The 19,518-nt window shown below is 39.0% G+C and overlaps 1 protein-coding gene across 37 annotated transcripts in view; it reads left to right on the top strand.

Moving 5' to 3' along the window:
• SNAP91 (synaptosome associated protein 91) overlaps positions 1-19,518 on the top strand; it is a 140,834-nt gene that overhangs the window by 30,679 nt on the left and 90,637 nt on the right. For all 37 annotated transcript variants that reach the window (XR_011497669.1, XR_011497668.1, XR_011497667.1 and 34 more), the window contains exon 3: positions 19,101-19,243. Coding sequence is in view for 34 of the 37 variants with exons in the window: in XM_070496298.1 (XP_070352399.1) it covers positions 19,101-19,243 (143 nt within the window). In the remaining 3 variants the exon portion in view is untranslated. The remainder of the gene's footprint in view (positions 1-19,100; positions 19,244-19,518) is intronic.

The following is a 19,518-nucleotide window of genomic DNA, read 5'->3' as shown; positions in this document are numbered from 1 at the left end:
ACCAAGATCTTTTGTTTCGGTGGTCTGTTACAAATGTCATTTTCTACCTCTATAGTGCTAGCTGCTTTTTTACGTATCCTTTTAATGTTCTGTTCATATAAATTGTCATCTGATTATTAAAGCACAGAGCTCTTTTGAGAAGCCCATGACGATTTATAAGAAAACGCTCGGAAGAGGATACAATGTAAAAGCAGTGTAGTAGTGTGATTGGTGGACATATGTGATTATTTCTACCTCATGGATGAAGATCCTAGGCTAAAGAAATCCAGTGACTTGTTTAAAGGTTACATTGTTTATGCCAGCACTAGCTGTGTACAGATTTTAGAAGACAAAAATATAAACTTCCAACTTCTGTCCTAATAATTTTCTACCACCCTAGAGTTAAGAGGATGTGGTATTTGGCACATGGACTGCTTACCCAACCCCCCACCACCTGCCAGTCCCAAGCGGTAGTGGTCGGTGTCCCTGCATTCAGAGTCACGCAGGCAGGCGATTGGGCCTCAGCCTGGCTCCTTGAAGCTCTGTGCTCACGATGCCGCGTTCGGGAAGCAGCATGGTCACTAGCTCCTCTACTCCAGTTGGTCAGATGAATCATAGTAATTTAAATATTCATTTTGAAAAGTTGCTGATGCCTGCACCTCAAACTGACCCACGTTGAGAGCACTTCTGGGAATACAGTTTGTCATGATGTTTAAATGACTGACATAATTCTGAGGACATCCTTTTATGTCTCCAGAGACAATAGACATACCTTTGGATGTAGCTCAAATGTTGCACAGGACGTGGGGCTTCCTGTGTTTGGGAGTGAAGTCAAAGAAGAGGGTGACAGAGTAGGTGAAAGTAGGTAGAAAGAGAAACAAGAAGGTAAATACAAGCACGTGCCTCGCCTGTTCTCTTTCCCACAGGGTACAAGAGGCAAGTCATCCAACTGTTCAGATGCTGCAAGCTTATTCTTGATTCTTCTCTGAATCTCATGCTTCCCATCAAATCCATCAGCTAATTCTCTTGGCTCTACCTGTGAAATATCCAGAATCCTGCCTTTTTATTTTCCTGATTCTGTCCCATTGCCACACTGATCAAACTCATTGTCACCTCTCACTTGAATATTAAAATAACGTCCTTTGTCTTCTGACTCCACTCCGTCGACCCAGTCAATGCTCCATATAGCCACCATAGTAATTCTTCAGAATATGTTTTCACGTCATTCCCTGATCAAAACCCTCTACCAACTTCCCATTGCATTTTAATGAAACGCTACATCCTTCCCATGACCACCAGTGCACTGAGTTATCTGGTCCTGATCAATTCTCTGCTCCTCTCTCCCTTGCTTGCTAGTCTCCAGGCACAATTTCTTGAACCCATCAGGCATGCTCTTATTTTAGGACCTTTGCATTTGCTGTTTACTCTCTGTGGCACATTCCTTTCTTGCTGCATTTAGGTCTCTTTAAATGTCATTTCCTTGGGGAGGCCTTTTTATTTGAGGAAGATTGGCCCTGAGCTAACATCCATTGCCAATCCTCCTCTTTTTTTTTTGCTGAGGAAGATTGTCCCTGAGCTAACATCTGTGCCCATCTTCCATCTCTATATATGTGGGATGCCTGCCACAGCATGGCTTGATAACTGGTGCATAGGTCCACACCCAGGATCCGAACCTGCAAACCTTGGGCCACTGAAGCAGGGCATGCAAACTTAACACCTATGCCCCTGGGCTGGCCCCTGGGGAGGCCTTTTTTGATCACCCTATCTGAAACAGTACCCACTATTACTCTCTATTCCCTTATTTTGTTTCTTTCCTCTTCTTTTTTTTTTTTGGTGAGGAAGATTGACCCCAAGCTAACATCTGTTGCCGCTCCTCCTTTTTGCTTGAGGAAGATTGTTGCTGAGCTAACATCTGTGCCAGTCTTCCTCTATTTTGTAAGTGGGACACTGCCACAGCGTAGCTTGATGAGCAGTGTGTAGGTTCACACCCAGGAAACGAACCCATGAACCTTGGGCCACTGAAGTGGAGCGTGTGAGCTCAGCCACTATACCACTGGGCCGGACCTCTCTTAGTTTATTTCTTATCACAGTACTTATCTCTGCCTGGCACATGATAAGCATTCAGTAAATATTTGTTAATGAATGAATTAATTGAATTAATTAACAAAGTATGCCAAGTCCTTTTTGGTATGAGTAGCTGAAGTGTGAATCTAATTGTAATTTTGTGTGTGTATCCATTCTTTTAGTGTGTGCCATCCTGTGTTTATAGTAGAGTGCGCGTGTGTGTGTGTGTGTGCGTTGAAGTGGGTCATGCGAGCAAAGGATGTAGCACACAGCCTGATGCTCTGCATCAAAGCGTCCATCCGTCACGGTGTGGCAGGCCCAGTGCTAGGTACTCTGCTCGCAGTCCTCACTTTAATGCAACAGCTGTCAGACAGGTGCTGTGTTGTCACCAGCATGATAATGCAGAAACGGAAGTTAAGAGGGGTAACTTTGTTTGAGGTCACACAGTTATTAAATAACAGATGGTGATGGAAGTGGATCTGGTCTGGCTTCAGAACCTTAGCTTGTGACTTGACTGTGCTGTATACTGGGTCTCCTAATTTTGAATACGCCACAATCCTATAGGGAACAAATAGCATAAGGAGGGGATTTTTGTAGTATATGTTTCCACAAAGGAGTACAAAGAATGACAAAGTATACATATTTTTCTTTGAGATGAAAGAAGTTACCTAAATAGTGTAGAAACTAGATTATGTTAAAGTTCACATGTAGTGATATAAAAACACATGTAAAGTCTTTGTTCAGCTGTATTGACTAAGTTAAGTGAAAAAAATTTCAAAGCTCACATTTCATACCTTTCTCTTTAAAGAAGAGTGTGTTTGAAGAAAGATGCCTCTCGTTAAGCTCTGCAGATACTGTCCATCACACTGGGCACAGCTACAAGCTGCTCCCCCTTGATCTCTGTGCACTCGCAGGCGTTTATCCTTTTATTTCCTGCTCCGTTCATCCTTGTGTCTGCAGCTAACAGTTGAGGGTCCTCACTTCTTACTCTTGCTCTCTGCCTTTGCTGTCATCTCCGTGGCTCTCAGTGCCTCCCCTTAGGCGTCAGTCCCCCTCAACCCTCACTAGCTCATTTCGTTTTGTGTGCTCGGCCTGCCTAGACTTGCCCCAGTTCTCCCAGTACCTCCCCTCAGCCTCTCTTGTTTTGGGGTCTCCATGAGATGTCCAACTGCCTCCTTCATGTGTTCTTGTTATTTTCCAGTCTTCTTCATGTTACCTCAGAACTTGTAAATGCAAAATTTATATTTTATAAAATTATTTCACATTATTAGGTCTTCTTTCTGCATTAGAGAAAGGTATTCTCTTTCTCCTTCCCAAAGTATAATCCTTTCAGTTATGCCCTCTATCCTAGTTCCTATACCAACTCACCTGAAATGAAACTTCTGTGCAGGGGGCCCTTATCCCAAGGGAAGGCATTGCTGAGATTGTCAAACGCTCTGTAAAAGCACAGAGCAATGTGACTTCGAAGAACAGCGACTTGCTCCAAGGATGTTAGAGCTTCCAGACGCTGTGGAGGTCATGGGCCTGGTTCCTTTTGTTGTAGGTTCTATCACTTAGGATGCTTTGGCTGCAAGCACAGAATGCCCCATGTAAGGAATTTATCAGAGTATTGACTGTCTTCCTTAACAAGAAGTCTGGAGGGGGTGCCGTTCCCGGGTTTGATTAGCAGCTCAACAGCATCACTACAGACCCAGGTGCTTCCCATATTTCCCCTCTGCTGTCTCCAGCTTGTTGGTGACGCCTGTCCTCCTGCCTCAAGATGGCCGTGATGTCACATGCACACACAGCTACGTCCATGGAAGGAGAGGAGGCATGGTTCTGCTCTGTTAATTATACAACTCTGTTTGTTCTAAAGGAAAAGGTTTTCCCAGGTGGCTCCTCAGATTGCCACTTATATACGTCCGTGGCTAGCTACAAGGGAAGCAGGGGTTACGTGTATTTGGCATTTTGGGCTTTTCTGATGGGTGGAGTGGGGGAGGGTGGCGGGATTCTGCCAGTATGGAAGGAGAGAGAAGGAAACAGCTATTGGTGAGGCAACCATTAATGTCTGCCCTTCATATTGATCCCGAGAAGAACAACTTCTAAACACTCTGCATCATCATCTTTTTGTGATGCCCGAATTTGAAGGATTAGTTTCTGTTTGGAAATGTTTGAGCTCTCTGGTGTTGTCAACAGGAAGGAAGGGAAAGAGGGAGAGAGGAAGGAAGGAAGGAAGAAAAGAGATAGAAATTTAAAAGAACTACAGTCAATAATCTGCATACCTATCAGTTAGTTCATGTGGCAGATACTCTGAGGTATTGTGATGTATCAGAAATGTGTAAAAACCGTGTATTAGTGTGTCACTGGACTTTGGTCCGTAGCTTCTCATTTTCTTTTGGGGGCTCAAGTTTAGAGGATGTTTATGAGATAAAAGAATGGCCAATCTTTGTTCCCCTTTCTGGTGTTCAGTCTAAGGAAAATTGCTGTCCTAGTGGGGTTTGACAGAATCATGTAGTTGAGTTTAAGAAGAGAGTTTAAAATGGAGTAGAAGATGCCTTTCTAAATGTAGGCTGCTGATAAAAGTATATACAACAGAGGCTGGCCCCGTGGCCGAGTGGTTAAGTTTGCGCGCTCCGCTACAGGCAGCCCAGTGTTTCGTTGGTTCGAATCCTGGGCACGGACATAGCACTGCTCATCAAACCACGCTGAGGCAGCGTCCCACATGCCACAACTAGAAGGACCCACAACGAAGAATATAATACAACTATATACCGGGGGCTTTGGGGAGAAAAAGGAAAAAAATAAACAATCTTTTAAAAAAAAGTGTATACAACAGTGAAATAGAAAGTAACGCTTCCTGTCTAATTTGGTTATTCACTTGTGTCCAGTAAGAGTTATGGAAAGAAATGGGCCTCTACTACCTACTATCAAGTTTAGTATGAAAGTACTTTAGAATGAGACAGATAATGCTAAGCCAATCATAGCCATCTCATTTATTAAGTGTCTATTATGCTAGGGCCTGTGTTAGGTACCAGAGATCTAGTGATAAAGGTGTGACCTCATTCCTTGTATTGGCCCTTGAACTCCGAGAGACATGTATAAACAAATAATTATGATTCTAGTAATAAGGGCTATGATAGAGATGTGTAAGGAGAGTATTAGCACAAAAGACAGTGTCTGTTCTGTAAGGTAGTTAATATTATCTCATTTCTATGTCAGAAAACAGAGCCGCAGACTAGTCAAATTAACTAGTCAATAAGAAGCAGAGTCAGACTGGTGGTGAACTTGGTCTCTGACCCCAAGTCCAGTGTCCTTTGCTCCACTGTGCATGGGAAAGAAAGTCCGGCCTCTCTTCCATTTGCAGGCAGTGTCAGGAAGCACCTCATGGAGGTTCTACTATTTGAGACTGGGCTGAGAGATGGGATCTCAGGAGGGCGGGGGACAGACATTCTAGGCGATGAGAACAGCATGAAAAGGTATCAGTACAGTATTTTTGGTGCACAATTTGTAGCAGAGAAAAGATTAGGGAGGTAGCTGAGCCTTCTAATAAAAGGCCTTGCACTCAAGGTCGCAGTATTTGTATTTAATCCACTGTACAGCAGGAAGCCACCATGGGGTGTAGAGCAGGTGACTGCTGTGATCAGAAGTGTACACTTGAGCAGTTATTTTTTCACGAATATATCTGGCTGGGCTGGAGGTGATCCAGAGGACAGGTTATAGAGCAGTCCTAGCAAGAGGTAACGAGGGCCCTGTCATGTGCTGCCTTTTCAGGTGGCTCAAGTGGAGGAGAGTCTCACATAGTATTGGGGAAAAAAAGTAGATGATCACAAATTTGAGAGCTATTCGGGTTTGTTGCTGTTTTCTTATTTTAATGAATGATTATTTATAACTCCTAAAAGGTAAAGTTATTTTGTGACTTATATCTATTTCCTTTATTGTATTGATGATATTATCTTGCTTCAGAGAGATTTTCTAACATGTTTTTAATTGCTTAAGACTACCCAAAAGAGAGACCCATACTTTGTGGCAAGTAGAGTAACAGAGTGTGTATTTACCTCCCGCCCGAAATAACTGAGAAACTAGGCAAAGCATATTAAATAACTGTTTTCAGTATATTTGACATCAAGCAATAAAGGACAGTCATCCTGAGAGAGGGAAAACAAACAGGGTTATTTGTAGCATTGTTGGAGCTTGCTGCCATGAGGCAGTTTCCATGCCATAGCACAGGCTGTAGGACTTCAGCTGGATCCTAGGGGTCTCCTGAATTGTGGAGGAGGAATTGGTTCTTTGAGAAAATTGATAAAATTCAAATGCTTTTACCTATACTGATCAGAAAAGAAGCAAAAAGACATAAATTACAATATCAGGTAATTAAGAGAGAGATGACATCATTACTGATTCTACAGATATTAAAAGGACAATAAGGAAATACTGCTGACAGCTTGATGCCAATAAATTCAATAACATAGGAAAAAGACAAATTTGTTCAAAAATAAATGAAAAACCTGAATACCCTATATTATCAAAGAAATTGAATTTATGGCTAAAAATCTTCTAACAAAGTCATAAGGATGTTTACTGATCTTGGGAGAAGAATGAATGCACTCAATGAGAACTTCAACAAAGAGTTGGAAAATATAAGAAAGGACCAATCAGAAATGAAGAATACAGTAATGGAAATGAAAAATTCACTAGAGGGACACAATAGCAGAGTAGATTATACAGAAGAATGGACCAATGAGCTGGATGAAAGACTAGAGGAAATCACCCAAGCTGAACAGATAAAAGAAGAAAGAACAAGGACAGTCTAAGGGACTTTTGGGACAACAACAAGTGTACTAGCATCCATATTATAGGTCCCAGAAGGGAAAGAGAGAGACAAATGAGGAGAATCTATTTGAAGAACTAATACCCCAAAACTTTCCTAACCTGAGGAAGGAAACAGGTATCCAGGCACAAGAAGCACAGAGACCACCAAATAAGATGAACCCAAAGAGGCCCACATCAAGACACATTATAATTAAAATGTAAAGAATTAAAGAGAATCCTAAAATCTGCAAGAGAAAGGCAACTAGTTACATACAAAGGAAACCCATAAGGCTATCAGCTGACTTCTAGCAGAAACCTTACAGGCTAGAAGGGAGTGGCATGATATATTTAAAGTGCTGAAAGGAAAAAACCTGCAACCATGAATACTCTACTCAGCAAAGTTGTCTTTCAGAATGGAAGGAGAGAGAAAGAGTTTCCCAGATAAGCCAAAATTAAAGGAGTTTATCACCAAGAAACCAGTCTTACAAGAAATGCTAAAGGGACTTATTTAAGTGGAAAAGAAAAGACCATGAATAGGAATAAGAAAATTATATATAAAAAAGGAATAAAATCATTGGTAAAGGCAAATATACAGTAAAGGTAGCAGATCAACTACCTGTGAAGCTAATATGCAGCTCAAAAGACAAAAGTACTAAAACTATGTAGATTGTTATGTATGAACCTCATGGTAATCACAACTCAGAAACATATAATAAATACACAAAAAATTAAGAGAAAGGAACCCAAACATAATACTAAAGAAAGCCATCAAGCTACAAACAAGAGAGCAAGAGAAGAAGAAAAGAACAGAGAGCTACTAAAACACTCAGAAAAAAGTAACAAAATGGCAATAAGTGTATTCCTATCAATAGCAACTTTAAATGGCAATGGACTAAATGCTCCAATAAAAAGGCATAGGGTGGCTGATGGGATGAAAAAAGAAGACCCATATATATGCTGCATACAAGAGATCCACTTCATACTTAAAGACACTCACAAACTGAAAGTAAAGGCGTAGAAAAAGATGTTCCATGAAAATGGCAATGAAAAGAAAGCTGGGGTAGCAATAGTTATATCAGACAAAACAGACTTTAAAGCAAAACTGTAACAAGAGACAAAGAAGGGCACTACATAATGGCAAAGGGAACAATTCAACAAGAGCATATAACACTTATAAATACATATGTACCCAGCATAGGAGCACCTAAATATATAAAGCAGTTTTTGATAGATATAAAGGGAGTAATAAACAGCAGCACAATAATAGAACTGGACTTTAACACTCCCCTTACACCCAGTGGATAGATCATCCAAACCAAAGATCAATAAGGAAACATTGGCCTTAAATAACACATTAGACCAGATGGACTTAGTAGATAGATAGAGAACATTCCATCCAAAAACCACAGAATACACATTTTGAATGCACATGGAACCTTCTCCAGGATAGATCACATATTAGGCCACAAAACAAGTCTCAATAAATTTAGGAAGATTCAAGTAATACCAAGCATCTTTTCTGAGCACAGTGGTACAAAACTAGAAATCAGTTACAGGAAGAAAATCGGAAAAGCCACGATATGTGGAGATTAAACAAAATGCTACTGAACAACGATTGGGTCAATGAAGAAATCAAAGGAGAAATCAAAAAATGCCTGGAGACAAATTAAAATACGACATGCCAAAATTGATGGGATACAGCAAAAGCGGTTCTAAGAGGGATGTTTATAGCAATACAGGCTACCTCCACGAGCAAGAAAAATCCCAAACAGTCTAACGGTACACCCCCAAAGGAACTGGAAAAAGAACAAAGCCCAAAATCAGTATAAGGAAAGAAATAATAAAAATCAGAGGAGAAATAAATGAAATAGAGACTAAAAAAAAAAAGAAAAAAATCAATGAAACCAAGAGCTGGTTCTTTGGAAAGATAAACAAAGTTGACACTCCTTTAGCTAGATTCACCAAGAAAAAAAGAGAGAAGGCTCAAATAAAATCAGAAATGAAAGAGGAGAAATTACAATGAACATCTCAGAAATACAAAAGATTGTCAGAGAATACTACAAGAAGCTATATGCCAACAAAATGAATAATCTAGAAGAAATGGATAAATTCTCAGAATCATACAACCTTCCAAAACTGAATCAAGAAGAAATAGAGAATTTGAATAGACCAATCACTGGTAAGGAGATTGAAACAGTAGTCAAAAAGTTCTCAAAAAATAAAAGTCCAGGACCAGATGGCTTTCCTAGTGAATTCTACCAAACATTCAAATGAGACTTAATACCTATCCTTCTCAAACTCTTCCAAAAATTGAAGAGGAAGGGAGGCTGCCTAACTCATTCTTTTTTTAGATTTTATTTTTTTCCTTTTTCTCCCCAAAGCCCCCCCAGTACATAGTTGTATATTCTTCGTTGTGGGTCCTTCTAGTTGTGGCATGTGGGATGCTGCCTCAGCGTGGTTTGATGAGCAGTGCCATGTCCGCGCCCAGGATTCGAACCAACGAAACACTGGGCCACCTGCAGCGGAGCGCACGAACTTAACCACTCGGCCACGGGGCCAGCCCCTACTGCCTAACTCATTTTATGAAGCCAACATTACCAAACCAAAACCAGACAAGGATAATGCAGACAAAGAAAATTACAATCAATATCACTGATGAACATCCAAGCAAAGATCCTCAAAAAAATACTAGCAAATCAAATATAGCAATACGTTACAAAGATCATACACCTTGATCAAGTGGGATTCATTCCAGAGATGCAGGGATGATTCAACACCTGCAAATCAATACATGTGATACACCACCTAACAAAATGAAGATAAAAATCACATGAGCATCTCAATAGATGCAGAGAAAACATTTGACAAGATACAGCATGCATTTATGATAAAAACTCTGAATAAAATGGGTATGGAAGGAAAGTACCTCAACATAATAAAGGCTGTATATGACAAACCCACAACTAATATGCTCAATGGAGAAAAACTAAAAGCTATCCCTCTAAGAACAGAAACTAGACAACGATACCCACTTTGACCATTCTTATTTAACATAGTAGTGGAGGTCCTAGCCAGAACAATCAAGCAAGAAAAAGAAATAAAAGGGATCCAAATTGGAAAGGAAGAAGTGAAACTGCCACTATTTGCAGATGACATGATTTTATATATAGAAAACCCTAAAGAATGCACCAAAAAACTTTTAGAAGTAATAAGTGTATATGATAAAGTTGCAGGATACAAAATCAACATACAAAAATCAGTTGTGTTCCTATACACTCACAAGGAAATAGCAGAAAGAGAAATTAAGAATACCATCCCATTTAAAATTGCAACAAAAAAGAAGAAAATGCCTAGGAATAAATTTAACCAAAGAGATTCGAGATCTGTACACTGAAAACTATAAAACAGTTTCGAAGGAAATTGGAGGTGACACAAGGAAGTGGGGAGATATTTTATGCTCTGGGATTGGAACAGTTAACATAGTTAAAATGTCCATACTTCTAAAGCAGTCTACAGATTTGATGCAATCTGTATCAAAGTTCCAACAGCACTTTTCACAGAAATGGAATAAAGAATCCTAAAATTTATATGGAACAACAAAAGACCCCAAATAGCCAAAGGAACCCTGAGAAAAAAGAACAAAGCTGGAGATATCACAGTCCCTGATTTCAAAATATACTACAAACCTGTATTAATCAAAACGGCATGGTGTTGGCACAAAAAGAGACCCACAGATCAACGGAACAGAATTGAGAGCCCAGAAACAAACCTACACATCTATGGATAGCTAATTTTTGACAAGGGAGCCGAGAACATATAATGGAGAAAGGAAAATCTCTTCAATAAGTGGTGTTGGGAAAACTAGACAGCAACATGCAAAAGAATGAAAGTAGACCATTATGTTACACCATATACAAAAATTAACTCAAAATGGATTAAAGACTTGAATGTAAGACCTGAAACCATAAAAATTCTAGAAGAAAACATAGGCAATATCCTCTTCAACATTAGTCTAAGCAGCATATTTTCCAATAATGTGTCTGACCAGGGAAGGGAAGCAATAGAAAAAATAAACAAATGGAACTACATCAAATTAGAAAGCTTCTGCACAGCAAAGGAAACTGTCAACAAAATGAAAAGACAGCCTAACAATTGGGAGAAGATATTTGCAAACCATATCTCCGATAAGGGGTTAATTTCCAAAATGTATAAAAAGCTCATACATCTCAACAACAAAAAAGCTAACAATCCTATTAAAAAATGGACAAAAGATCTGAACTGACATTTTTCCAAAGAAGATATACAAATGGGCAACAGGACCTGAAAAGATGTTCAGCGTCGCTAATTATTAGGGAAATACAAATCAAAACGACAATGAGATATCACCTCACATCTGTTAGAATGGCTATAATTAACAAGACAAGAAATTACAAATGTTGGAGAGGAGAGGATATGAAGCAAAGGGAACTCCCATACACTGTTGTGGGAATGCATACTTGTGCACCGCTGTGGAGAGCAGTATTGAGATTCCTCAAAAAATTAAGAACTACCATACGATCCAGCTGTACCACTGCTGGGTATCTACCCAAAGAACATGAAACCATGAATGTGTAAAGATACATGCACCCCTATGTTCGTTGCAGCATTATTCACAGTAGCAAGACTGGGAAGCAACCTAGGTGTCCATCAAGGGATGAATGGATAAAGAAGATGTGGTAAATATACACAATGGAATATTACTCAGCCGTAAGGAATGATGAAATCTTGCCATTTATGACAACATGATGGACCTTGAGAGTATAATGTTAAATGAAATAATTCAGAGGGAGAAATTCAAATACCATATGATCTCACTCATCAGTAGAAGATAACAACAACAACAAGCAAACACATAGAAAAAGAGGTTGGATTGGTGGTTACCAGAGGGGAAGGGGGGAGGGAGGAGGGTGAAAGGAGTGATTAGGTGTGTGTGAGGTGATGGATGGTAGTTAGTCTTTGGGTGCTGAATGTGATGTAATCTACACAGAAATTGAATTATAATGAGGTACACCTAGAATTTATATAATGTTTTAAACCAATGTTACCTCAATTAAAAAAAATCCCAGTAGACATTTTTTTGTTAATTGATAGGCTCAATCTAAACCCATATGGAAATACAAGGGATCTAAAAGAGCTAAGACAACTTTGAAAAAGAATAAAGTTAGAGGATTAACTTTACCTGATTTCAAGAGTTATCAATTTATGGTAATTAAGATAGTGTAGGATGTATGTAAAGATAGACAAATAGATCAATAGAACAGAATAAAGAGTTGTGAATTAGACCCAAAAATATGCATTCAGCTGATTTTTGACAAAGGTGCAAAGGCACTGCAGTGGAGAAAGAGTAGTGTTTTCAACAAATGGTGCTGGAACAGTTTGATATTCAAATAGGAAAAAAGAAAGACCATATATGCACACATCATACCATTTATAAAATCTAACAATGTGGGGCCTTCCTGGTGGCATAGTGGTTAAGTTCACATGCTCCGCTTTGGCAGCCTGGGATTCACAGGTTCACATCCCGGCCACGGACCTAGCACCACTTGTCAAGCCACACTGTGGTGGCATCCCACATAAAATAGAGGAAGATTGGCACAGATGTTACCTCAGGGCCAATCTTCCTCAAAAAAAAAGAAAAGTAACAATGTATTATAGACCTAAATGTACAAGCCTAAAACTGTAAAACTTCTAGAAGAAACATAGGAGAAAATACATGTGACCTTTACTTAAACAAATATTTCTCGGATATGACACCAAATGCATGATCCATAAAAGAAATACTTGATAAACAGAACTTCATCATCATTAAAAATTTCTGTTCTTTGGAAGACTCTGTTAAGAGAATGAAAAGGGACGCCACAGACTTGGAGAAAGTATTTACAGATCATATATCAGATAGAGCACTTGATCCAGAGTAACTGAATAATAAAAATACAAACACCCCAATAAAAATGTTCAAAGAATGTATACCAGTGATGACTAAACTAATGAAAAACACATGAAAAAAGTGTTCGGCATCCTTAGTGATCAAGGAAATGCAAAGAAAAACCCCTATGAAATACCATGTCAAATCTGTTGTGATGACAAAAAAAAACCCCCAAAACCTGAAACACTCGTATACTGCTGGTAGGAATGTAACATGCTACAACCATTTTGGAAGTAGTTTGGCAGTTTCTTAAATATTTACTTCCAAATGACTTAAACATTCCACTCCTAAGCAATTACCCAAGGGAGATGAAAGCATTTGTCCGTACAAATACAAATACTTATATGTCAATGTTCATAGCAGCTTTACTTGTAATAACCAAAAACTGGAGTCACCCCAAATGTCCATCAGCAGGTGAATGGATAGACAATTTTGGTTTGTCCGTATTTCAGGGTACACCTCAGCTATAAAAAGGAGTGAACTATTGATACATGCGACAACTCAGATGAATCTGAAAATAATTATGTTGAGTGAAAGAAGCCAGACTCCCCCCCAATGAAAAAAGTTTAATTCTCTTTGTAGAAATATAGAAAATGCAAACTCATGTATATTTATTGAAAACAAATTGGTGATTGATAACACAGGGGAGGCAAATTGGGAGGGGCTGGAAGGAGGAATTCTACAAGGGCTCGAGGAAACCTTTGTAAGTGATGGGTATGTTATCATCTTGATGTAGGTGATAGTTTTATTGGTGCATATGTTTGTCAAAACTTATTAAATAGTATACTTTAAATATGTGCAGTTTTTGTATGACAGTCATACTTCAGTAAAGCTATTTTTAAAACTACCAAAGAGATACCAAATCTGTCTTCCCAAGTTCAACTAAAACTTTGAATTCTAAAAAATTGAAATATGACAGATATTTAGCATTTAGATTCTCACAGTTTTCAAAAATATTTTTTCTTCACATTTGTCTGTGCTTTGTTTAATCTTTTGAAATTCTTTAAATGGAAACCGTTTATTTTTTGAAGAAGCGGATTAGTATAAACTCATAAACTACTCGTGAAAATATAAATTAGTGCAATCACTATGTAAAAACTTTTTTCTTTTTGAGGAAGATTAGCCCTGAGCTAACTGCTGCCAATCCTCCTCTTTTTTTTTTTTTTTTTTCCTGAGGAAGACTGGCCATGAGCTAACATCTGTGCCCATCTGCCTCTACTTCATATGTGGGACGCCTGCCACAGCATGGCCTGCCAAGTGGTGCCATGTCCGCATCCGGGATCCGAGCCGGTGGACCCTGGGCTGCCGAAGTGGAATGTGCACACTTAACCGCTGTGCCACCAGGCCAGTCCCAGTAAAAGCATTTTACAGGGGCTGGCCCAGTGGTGTGGTGCTTAAGTTCGTGTACTTTGCTTCAGCAGCCCAGGGTTCGTGAATTCGGACCCTGGGTGCGGACCTACACATGGCTCACCAGGCCATGCTGTTGTGGCATCCCTCACACAAAATAGAGGAAGATGGGCACAGAAGTTAGCTCAGGGGCAATCTTCCTCAAGCAAAAAAAACCCAAAACATTTTATAAAGTTAAATATGTGCATAGTCTACTACCTGACGATTCTCTTTCTAGGTGCATACTAAGAAGAGCAGCTCTCAAACTGGTCTCAGGATTCCTTTGTACTCTTAAATATAGAGGAATTCAAAGTTATATATTTCTGTATTAGGAATCAAAACTGAGAAAATTTAGAAATATTTTTCATTGTTAATTAACAATAATAAGCCAATTGATGTGTTAACGCAAATAATATTTTTAGGGTAAACATTTTCCAAAACCAAAAAAATAAAGCTAGAAGAGTGATATTGTTATATATTTTTACATATCTCTGTAATATCGTCTCAATAGAAGACAGAAGCTTGTATCAGTTTCTATGTTCAATTTGTTGGGATATGCTGTTTTAGTTGAAGTAGATGAGGAAAATCCTGCCTCGCACAGATATGTGACTGGACAAGGGAGAGCTATTTTAATAGCTTTTTCAGAAAATTGTGGATAGTCTTCTGTGATACTACACCATAGCTCTCTAAGTGGTATTTTTTAAAATTTAAGTTGCAGTGTTGAATCTGAAACCGCATTAGTGAACTTTCTGTATTCTGTCGTCTTAAAATCCGTTAGCATTTGTCTGTCTGTACTTTGAGTGGATTGAGTGTGTTATTTTGTAACATTGTGCACTTGTCATTTGGAAAATATTGTTTCACTGAGTTACTCACATCTTCCAAATGTTGACACATTCCACTATAAAAGATCAACAAGTGATAGTCATTAATGTCACCAACAATCTTATCAGAAAACTCTTGAAGAACTGGAAAACCGTCCAACTTATTATGGCAGACACAAGTTTTCTAAAATTCTAATTTTTACTTGAAAAACTGAATTTTATCATTGACAACCAGTTCTGTCATTTGTTTTCTTTGGAGTGACAGGCCCACTTTCTTTATTTTTGAGAAAAGAACTGCTAAACACCAAGTCTGAATCATCATGGTTTGAAGTTTGTCAGTCATTCTTTCAAGTAAAAACAGTGGTCTGTGAAAAAAGTGATTAGTTCAGCTCACAATTTAAACACACAGTTGCTTTTCTTTGAGGCAGGCTTGACCTTTGTTAGGCATCAGAGGTGCTTTATGCATACTTCCCATTTAGTGACAGAACAGAGTCGGCAAACATTTTCTATAAAGGATAAGAGAGTAAATATTTTAGGCTTTGTGGATCACTGAATTGGGTTTGAGTTGGGTGTTGTAACTATTCACCTGTGTCGTTGTGGTGTGAAAGCAGCCTTAGACAGTATGTAAACAAATGGACATGACTGTGTTCCAATAAAACTTTATTTGCAAAAACAGGAAGCAGGCCAGATTTGCCCAGCAAGCTGTAGTTTGCCAACCCCTGATGTAGAGTATTAAAAAGATGAGTATTTGAAAGTTAAGAATTAATAAAATTAGCAACTTTTACTGCTTCATCAATGGCACGCCTCTCAGTAGCGTTACGTCTGTCATCATTCTTGCATCTCCACTCAAGAGTACCCATCCTTACCTCTCTTCATTGTATAACCCTCCCCTCTGAGGCTAACCTCAGCATCTGAGCCCTGGATTTTAAAGCTCACCTCGCCTCTAGAATTTCCCCTAAATTGTCTACTCTCTTTGCAACCTCACCTCTTTTTGGCTTTTCCGACTTGATCTCAAACATCTTTAAATGTCTCCCATCTTTAAACCATAAACAGCCTTCCTTTGACCCCTCTCGCTCTCAAACCCAGACTATGCTTGAGCTTTATTTTCTTCACATGGCAACATTCTCCTAGTTTTACATTCTATTCTTGGGGGTTCAGCTTGCGACGACTTTCTGCAGTATTTGACATCGGTGACCCCTTATTGCTTCTTGAAAATTTTGAAGCCGTCTTCTTAATTAGTCTCACAGTTTCGTTTCCTGGGCTTCTCTTTACCGTTCTGACTGTTGTTTCACTCAGTGTTCTTCCATTCATCTCTTAGTTGTTGGTCTTTTCTTAGCTTTAATTCTTATTTCTTTTCTTATTTATAACGTATAGTTTTCATTGTTCTTTGATGTCTGGGTTACCTCTTTTTTTTTTTTAAAGATTGACACCTGAGCTAACAACTGTTGCCAATCTTCTTTTTTTTTTTTTCTGCTTTTTCTCCCCAAATCCGCCTGGCACATAGTTGTACATTTTGGTTGTGGGTCCTTCTAGTTGTGGCACATGGGATGCCACCTCAGCGTTGCCTGACGAGCTGTGCCATGTCCGCGCCCAGGATCCGAACTGGTAAAACCCTGGGCTCCTGTCAGATGCAACCTCCTAGACATCGCCATTCATTATCTCCCTCTATTTCTACTGCCTTTTCGTTAGTTCAGCCTCACCATGTCTCTAATGCTCAACTGGGCTTTCTAACTTACCCTTGTCCTCTCTTCTAGTGTATCTTTCCAGGCAAAGGTGATCATTCCTTATCCTGTGCCTCTGCTTACCTTGCAGACAGATTTAGTAGTCAGTGAATAATTTGGTTGACTGTAAAAGCAATATGTTAGTGGTACTTTTCTGCTCAAAGACTTCTAGGGGCTGCCCTTGATCCCTAGGGTGAAGTCCAACTCTTTAATGAAATGTATGAGATCCCTCACTGGCCATTCCCTAGCTCTTCAGTTAATCTCCTCCCCACCACCTGGCCACACATACCTAGCCCCCAACCACCACAGTTCTCCAAGGACGCATGACCCCTTATGGCTCCACGCTTTGCACATTTGCTAAAAATGTCCTTCTCACTCCTCTCCCATGTCATAGCTGACTTCAGGGTCCCACTCAACTCTTTCTTCCCCATGGAGTCTGTCCTAATACCCCACTGTATTCTCATAATGTAGTGTATGTGTAACAGTATTTACAAACATTTATTTTAGGCACCTACTTTGTTCAGACAGTTTGCAATCCTTATAATAGACCTGAAAAGTAATAATTATTACCCCCATTTTAAAGATGAGAGCCTGCATTGAAGACACATTAAGTAAGTTTCCTAGAGTTACACATCTCAACAGGGGCTGGGCTGGGTTCTGGACCCGGGCTCTTTCTGCTCTGTCGTGCTGTCTCTCTTGACTCATCTCTCATAGGGTTTCTCTGTTATCTGAACGTGCATTCATCTCTCTGACCAGCAATACATTTCCACATCGTTAGTTCAATAAATAAATGAATAGAAGGATTTGTGACTGACACAGAATTTCAAGCTTAAAGTAGTCCCATAATATAGTCTCGGAAAACAATGTTATCATGTAGTGATTTTTCTTTTCCAAAGAAGTTCATTTATATTTTCAGCAAAGTATTTTGGTTTCTATACATTTTGCTGAACAAATGTTTATTGTGCAGTGTTCTGCAAGGCCCTGCATAGGAAACAGACATTGGTATGAGGATGTTTCCATCCTCAAGGGGCTTTGGTATGGTAGAAACTTACGACAGATCTACATCTAATCCGAACACCCATGAGGAACAAAGTGCCTCAGGTTTTAAAGTAGAGGGAGGTCCCATCGGACTGCATTTGTGAGGAACCAGGAAAGATTTCCTGATGGGTGAGTAGTAGAATTCCAATAAAGGAAAATATTGAGGGAGGGTGTTCATGGGGTAGGGATGATGACTAGAGTTTAAAATAAATAGAAAGTAAGAAACAAGCCTGATTTGGTCCACTTATAATTCAGAATAGTTATTGGTACCCTTTGGTCTTATAGTTAAGAGCTATTTCAGTGATGGAGTATTAAGTTTTTAAAACCTGTTTATTGTAAAATAAATGCATAAAACAAATGTAATGATTTTATGACTACATAAATGATTACTTGTGTACTTCATGATTCCTGAGTGTGGACTTTAAGCAAAGAAAAGGATGGTTTTGTCTCTGTGCTTGTTGCACAGAATTTCTGAGGAACTGGGTGTCACCTGCAGTTCTGTGCAGAGGGTGTGGCCTGTAAGAGAAGTCGTGCGTGGTGGTGTCCTGGGGGTCATCCTACACTGTTGGAGTTGGCTTCTGTTCCTTAGCATGTGATCTTTGGTTGCCTTAGCTAACTTTTTGACAGACCACCACTTTTTCTGGATTCTGGGAAGCCCCTCTTGGCCACTATACAAATTTTTTTCTTGAGGTACACCCAGAATCGTACTGCTAATATGTAAATGTGGACAGTGAATGTGTTACTAAAAATTTACTCTCTTATAGGCTCAGGTCAAATCATAGTAGTTTAATGCATGCATTATGTTCTCTGAATGCTTAGATGGACAGTGGAATTCTTTCCTCTTTTTCTGTTTACTCTCATTTTGCCACTTATACAACAAGCGTGTTAGCAAAATTAAAATCCAAGTGAAGTACGCTCTTACTATAGTGTTTCAAAAAACACATTTATGTCCTTGCCTTCAAATGGCATATAGAGTAAGTATCTGCGTGTTTGAGACGTTGTTCTAGGAGTGATGACAGAGAAGAGTAACATGAGGCTTAGATTTCCTCAAGTTTGTAAAATGACCTTGGTACCAGAAACCAGATAAAATTCAGAAGAGGATACAGGAGAGAATTCAATAGCAAAATTAAGCTCAAGAAAAAATAAATACCTTGAGTAACTAGTATATTTATGTGTTTGTGTGTGAAAATATTAGTTTAATTTTTAAAAATTTTCTTAGCAATTTTCAAAACAATTTTGGACCTATATTTTAGTTAACGGGTTTAAAGGTTTAAAATTTGAAGTGAGTTTTTGTACGTGATGAATAGTATCATAGACCGATATCTTCTGTTTTCATAGATTTGATCCAGGCTACCAATGAGACCAATGTGAATATCCCTCAGATGGCTGACACGCTCTTTGAGCGGGCGACGAACAGTAGCTGGGTGGTTGTATTTAAAGCTTTAGTCACAACACACCATCTCATGGTGCATGGAAACGAGGTAAACTAAGCAAACTTAACTTTTCTGTTTTTAGTGAGGGAGGGAGGTTTTCATGAAGCAGTGTGCTGGTAACTTAAGGCCCTTTGAGTTTTACTAACTAAGAGAAAAAGAGGAAATCCGTAGTTCAAAATCATCTAAAGTACAATGTTAATCTTCTGTTTTGCTATTTTTTCAAAAAGTGTTGTTAGACGTTTTCTTAGAGATATTGAAGTATTAAATATTATTTGTACCTAAAATGTATGTACCATATAACCATCTTATTGGGCAAAAATGTT

This window comes from Equus asinus, chromosome 24, assembly GCF_041296235.1.
Source record: "Equus asinus isolate D_3611 breed Donkey chromosome 24, EquAss-T2T_v2, whole genome shotgun sequence".
Taxonomy (NCBI): domain Eukaryota; kingdom Metazoa; phylum Chordata; class Mammalia; order Perissodactyla; family Equidae; genus Equus; species Equus asinus.
This window is presented reverse-complemented; position numbering and strand designations above follow the sequence as displayed.